Source organism: Octopus bimaculoides, chromosome 16 (assembly GCF_001194135.2).
Source record: "Octopus bimaculoides isolate UCB-OBI-ISO-001 chromosome 16, ASM119413v2, whole genome shotgun sequence".
Classification (NCBI taxonomy): domain Eukaryota; kingdom Metazoa; phylum Mollusca; class Cephalopoda; order Octopoda; family Octopodidae; genus Octopus; species Octopus bimaculoides.
In genome coordinates, this window is record NC_068996.1 from 4,469,107 (window position 1) to 4,476,095 (window position 6,989).

At 35.5% G+C, this 6,989-nt stretch overlaps 1 protein-coding gene across 5 annotated transcripts in view; it reads left to right on the forward strand.

Annotated features, from left to right (window-relative positions):
• LOC106873115 (putative uncharacterized protein DDB_G0282133) overlaps positions 1-6,989 on the forward strand; it is a 191,657-nt gene that overhangs the window by 127,694 nt on the left and 56,974 nt on the right. For all 5 annotated transcript variants that reach the window (XM_052973501.1, XM_052973499.1, XM_052973502.1 and 2 more), the window contains one exon: positions 4,279-4,408. In XM_052973501.1, the coding sequence (XP_052829461.1) occupies positions 4,279-4,408 (130 nt within the window). The remainder of the gene's footprint in view (positions 1-4,278; positions 4,409-6,989) is intronic.

Consider the following 6,989-nt stretch of genomic DNA (forward strand, 5'->3'; position numbering starts at 1 on the left):
TATATATATATATATATGTATATATATGTATATATCAGTATATGTATACACGCTCGCACATACACACACACACACACGCTAATCAGTATATATGTGTATATATTTATATGTGTGAGTATATATACGTGTGCAAGGGTGATATATACACATGTGCATCATACAAGTACTGAAGATCGTTTGTAAAGACACAAAGAGCAGCTGCTGTCCAACACTTCTTTGTCCGTCTTTTTTATCAAATAAGAAAAAAAAAGCAAATAAATAGAAATACTACTACTACTATTAATAATAATAATAATAATATTAATACAACCCTGAGTCTTGATCAGACAATGGCTTGTTAAGGCTGAGGGGAAAGCCGGCTGCTTCTGTCCATAGCGAGGGGTGCAAGGGAATAAGGTCGTTGCGACGCTCACATATACAGTACAGCCACACCCAAACCTTGGCGACCCCTCTACATATAGACATGCGTGTGTGCGTATGTGTGTGTGTGTGTGTGTGTGTGTGTGTTTTATTTATTATTCCTTCAATTTTCTTAGTTTGTAATTTTACCTTGTGTTCAAAGCTCATCTTCACTATAAGGCAACACGGCATAGACATACTTTCCCCCTGCACATAGCGTCTATATATGCGTTTAAATATATATATACGCAAATATATATATATACGTACACACACACACACACACATATATATATATATATATGTATATATATATGTATATATATATATGTATACATACATATGTATATATATATATATATATATGTATATATATATATGTATATATATATATATATATATGTATATATGCACACACATACGCCACACAAGTATATATATATAAATAAATGTCAATACATACAAACAGATGTGCGTAAATCTGTTTCTCCAGCATAGATAGATAGATAGATAGATAGATAGATAGATAGATAGATAGACAGACAGACACATGTTTGTCCTTTAATCGCAGATCAGCCTAGATTAAGGTGGGTTTATCATCAAAGACAGTCAAGATATGATTATCCATCCCAGTGCAATATTTGTTTTAGACACACTATATATACACTTCCTTTTAAAATAGGACCGGGTGTGATTTGAGGGTGATCTGGCGGCTATTTACAGCAATTCGTGCGACCACTTAGAGCCTCTCCCATTGGCCCGTTATTCTCTACACATACATATATGAACACACATAGACACACAAATATTATATACATATGCGCAGACACATTTTATAGTGCGCTACACAATGTTTTTGGATGACTTGAGATGTCAGCTATAATATCTTTTATTATAAACAAATAACAATGATCCGATACAATACAATACCTATGCGGTGTAATAACGATGTTTATTTTTCACAACGAGGCTAAAATTATATGTTTATTAAGCGATATTTCAAATTATCTAAAAACTGTATAGGACGCCATTCATACAAAAGTTCATACACGCATACGTATATGTCACAACCAGCAGCAACTTTATCGGGACGGTCGCAGATGTAGCTACTTATAAAACAATCGTCTGCTAGATCAGTGATGGCCTGTTGTAAACAATAACAGCAACAACAACAAGAACAACAACAACAACAGTAGCAGCAGCAACAACGACAGCAACATGGCCTTACTTTTCATTATATAGCCAGCCAGACATCCTAAAGTGAATGAATGTTTTTGAAGAGCTAGGCATGTAGAATAAGCATGAATAGATTAAAACTGAAGGTTATCCGTATTATCCGTGTGTGGTGGAATGAATGAGAAAATGTTTATGCCGTTTGTAGGTTCGGATCACTCATTTGGTGTCAAGTGAAATACGAACCTTCTTCATTATGTACAGAGGTTTATTGTTACAATGTAGGGTTTTTTATTTATTTATTTTTAGTTTTAAATATTATTTGAAGCAAAGGTGAAACCTTATTAGAATTTACGAAAATAGAAAACCATTTGAACTTTATGTTTCTTGCTTTGTGGCTTAGTCAGAGAAGGGAGTTCAGTGCCCATGGCCTATTTTATTGGGTCTTCGTAATGGATGGTGAGAAAGAGAGGGGAAAAAATCCGCATCGCTTGTGTCACTGCATTTTGGAGGCAATGCACCAGCGGAAGACCTTGCAACAGAGTTAACTCCGCTTAAGAATCCTGATGAACGACGAAATAGGTTTAACACAATGGCTCTCAATCTGACAAATTCCATCTTTCGTTTCTCCCAACTTTCAGTAGAAACTAGCCCCCATCTTATACACTTTACTGTGTCTATCAACAAAACGCTTAACTGTCAACAGTTCAGTCTACCTAGCTATGAGCAACTAGTACAGTATAATATACTACACCAGTGCTCCGCAAGCAGTATGCCGCGGCACACTGGAATTCCACGAGACGACGCTAGATGTGTCACAGTGTTACCTGAGTATAATTTTTTCTCCTATACTTTTAGCTATATTTTTAGTTCAAGTGTGCCGCCGAATTTTGGAAAGAATATAAGTGTACCGCAAATGAAAAATGGTTGTGGTGCACTGTACTACACTACATTGTGTCTATGTCAAGTCATTTAACAGCAATAATCTAGTTTCACCAGGCTGTATATATTAGTACCACTGTGTGATGCAGTCCACTATACTGTATCTGCGATATAGCTAGCAGCAGTTCAGCTGTAAATGTGTACCACATTGTAATATACTTCACAGTACCGTGTTCGTTTACTAAGATATTTACCAGTTAACAGTATAACCAGCGAGATGTATGTCAATTGTTGCATGTTAACTGCTGTGTCCATGGCTAAAGCACTTAACTACCAATACTGTTAGTAGGTACCGCAGTGTAGTATACTTTACTGTACTACACTCATAATCACAACATTAAACCACCAATAGTCAATACAGATAACAGCATCAAGTTATCGTAAGATTTAACTCACTGTTCAATGTCAAACACTAGCATACTTAACTAGTAATAGTACAGCACAACTAATTGTATATAGTTGTTACTATGATGTGGTATAGTTCACTGTACTGTGTACAGCACCTATACATCTATATGGCAAAAGTCCAGTCCACTTAAGAACATGCAGGTGCCAGAGTGTTGTATAGCTTGCCATTGTGTGCACAGTAAGTGTGTCGGTACTTTATTAATCACAGAGTTAGAATCTTCCTGTGGACTTGGAGCATTGATGGAAGCCTTAACAACGCGACCTTAATTCTCTGTTCTATTCATCTCTTTCACTAATTCCAGAATAGACGGGAAAAGAAAGAAATAACGAAGCGATATACTTTAGAAGGAAAAGGAGAGGGGGAGGGAAGAAAAAAAGAAAGAAAGAATGAGAACAATATATTGCCCAGAGACGAAACGATAAGTCAGCAACGTATTTAAAGTCACTAGCTAAGCAGACCGGTACTCTGCTCAATGAACCATGGGTGACTAGATTCTTTACACAGATCTGCTGCGTCGATTGAGTGTGTTAACTTTAAGCAACACTCCTTAAGATGTTTGCTAATAGAAAAAAAAAAGTCAGGAATACAGATGGAAACGGATGAAAAGAAGGCAAAAACTGCACTGATCGATCTAACCACAAAAGGCGTGCCTTTGTGAATGGAGTGAGGGTGCTAAGCTTCAGAACAATATATAGAAGATGGGAATAATTCAGAAGGGTCTGTTTTGGTTATTGATTTATATTTACCTTTTTTTTTTATTATTATTATCATGTGGTAGAGTTGAAAAGTGAGCAATTCAAGTGTGTGAATATTATTTAAGTGTTTTGATATTAGAACATAAATACAATGATTAACTGCATGGATGGTGCATGTAGATGGAGACTGTGAACCGGTTTCAAATCACCCTATGAAAAGTGATGTTTTCACCTCTATATTTAATGTCGTTAACGCAATTTGAGAAATGCATAGACACTCTACATCTCCTATCTATCTTTAAGAAAGCAACTTAAGCTCTCATAAATATACAGTAAATGTATATATACACACATGCGTGTATATTTGTGTTTGTGTGTATATAAATATATATATGTGGGGTGTCTGAGTGTTTCTGTGTGTGTAAATATATGGATATATGACTGTATGTACGTACATACAATAATAGTAGTAGAAGTATTAGTAATGATGATGATGATGATGATGATGATTAATAGTGACAGAAACAATATTAACACCAAAAGGCAGCCTTTATGCCCAACTTAAGATGGCTGTTTTTTAGAACGCTAATTAGACCATTCCATGAAATAATATATATACTGATGTGTCAATTAATTATTTTATTTTCCTTACATCTGCAGATATTCTACAATCGAATGAAGGGTTTACGTTCTCGGGATGAAATGCTTTTATTCAACAATGGAGAGACTCTTGTTCAAATCAACCAAGATACGTCGGATGACAAAGCCGTGTTTCTCAAAACAGAGAAAGGTAAACCTACAAATTCTGATGCATTTCATTTTTTTTTTTTTATAAGGAATGAAGTTCGATATTATGATCTTATAGGTTTGTGTTAAATATAAACATTTATTAATTTGCATCGATTTTGGAACTTGTCATTGATTCTGGGTTTCAACTCAAGACGTTGATAATTTATAAGAACACGTTCATTCTTTTCCCACAAAACCAAGAAGGGTCAGCAATGTAAGTGAAGTGATTTTGATTCCTTCCATTAATCTGGATATTTAAGTCAGGGTACGCTGATACATTTTTTTGGTTATGTGGTAAGAAGTTTGCTTCCATAAATTTGGTTCCTGGTTCATTCCCATTGCATGGCACCTTGGGCAAGTATCTTCTACCATAGCTTCGGACCGACCAAAGCCTTGCGAGTGGATTTGGTTGACGGAAACTGAAAGAAGCAACACACTTGTATAAGTGTGTTGTGTTGTGTATGTATATTTTTGTGTGTGTGTGTGTATCTTTACACACACACACACACACATACATATGTGTGTGGGTGTCTTTGTGCCTATGTTTGTTAACCCACACACACACATACACCTCTTGCCAAACGTTGTTGGTGTATTTACGTCCCTGAAACTTATCGGTTCGGCAAAACAGCCCGACAAAATAAGAACCAGGTTTACAAAACAGAATAAATACCGGACCCGATTTGTCTGACTAAAATTCTTTAAAGGCGGTGCCCCAGCATGGCCGCAGTCTAATGACTGAAATACATAAAAGATTAAAGATAAATGATTAAAGACGATTAAAAGGAATTTGCTCGTATCTTCATGTCAATCTTCACACACAGACACACGCATACACACACATACACGCACATCTACACACATATACACAGGTGAGTGAGTGTTAAATCGATTAAATAGATTGAATCAGTTCTCGGTATATTTCTCGTAGTGGTGGTACTGACCCAGTATATTACTGGTAGCAATAATAAATAATAGGACATAGATCTAACACAAATCCTACAAGTTTCTTTAGATATAATTACAAAAAAAGTAAAAACAAAATAAAAAAAGGCGCAGGCGTGGCTGTGTGGTAAGAAGCATGCTTCTCAACCTCATGGTTCCAAGTTCAGTCCTACTGCATGGTACCTTGAGCAAGTGTCATTTACTATAGCCTTGGGCTTACCAAAGCCTTGTGAGTGGATTTGGTAGACGGAAACTGAAAGAAGCCCACCTTTGTATCTGTTATTATATGTGTGTATGTGTGTGTTTGTGTGTGTGTTTGTCCTCATCACCGTTTGACAAACAGTGTAGGTGTGTTTACGTCCCCGTAACTTAGCAGTTCGGCAAAAGATGGAAAGATTAATTCACAGGAGATGCTTTGACCACAGTCGTTCTACCGTTAAGCAGGTTTAAAGAAAACACTGTGCTCAAGGAGAGGTTGTTAGTCACTTTTCTACTATTAAACTAAGCGCAACAGAATTAAAAGTCCATTTCTAGCAACAGACAACGATATATCTGTCCATAAACCCGAGCATCAAGACATGGAATTCTCGCCGAAAGCTGGGTTATCTGTTAACTGTATTGTGTAAAATAAAAGTTATAGTTCCTTACTGTTTGAAACTTTTCGCAGTGAATTAGCTAAAGTGTCTAAATTAACTTGAAAAGAAAAACCTCAAAATGTTCACGTCAAAACATGTATATGAAAGGAAGATAACCATTCGTGTGAATTCATTCTAGAAAAGTCTTCGGTGATGGCAAGAATAAGTAGGAGTGGCAAACAACTCCAAAAACTAAAGGTGTCAGTATTATAATCAACATTTCACACACACACATTTATATAAGTATATATATATATATATATAAGTATATATATATATATATATATATATGCATGTATATTGATTTACATATATACATATATATATATATATAAGTCGACACATATATAAGTACATATATACACACACACACATACATACATATACACACACACATACATACATGCATACATACATATATATACACGCACACACATGCATACATATATATACACGCACATACATAATACATATATATCTCACAGAGAAATGAACACACACACAAACATACGCACGTTCACACACATGTAAATACATACATATATATGTGTGTGTGTGTGTGTGTATTGTGTATGTAACTAGGTGTGAGTGTGCGCGCGCGCGTTTGGAATCTTCCGTGTCATCCAATTTCAATGGGAAAAGTCACACAACAGTTCAGAATATCGGCAACTGTGCAAACATATCTGACACCACCAGGCTATGGGTTCGCCCTATTCTCATAAAACTTAAGTGGTAGCAAAAACAATATTCTAACCAATTCAAAATGGATTATAACGGATTATTGAGGATTACCTGTGCTTAAATGGATACACCCAATGTACCCAGGTAGGTATTTTGGGTACAAGTTGATATAGATAGTAGATATAATTTCTATATGGGGTGAACAAGTACAAAGTTGTTGACATTTCATTTCTGCTTATACGTATGTTTGTATGTATGTCGGTATATTTATTATACATATAACTATGTATGTGTATGACGCTGTATATATATATATATATA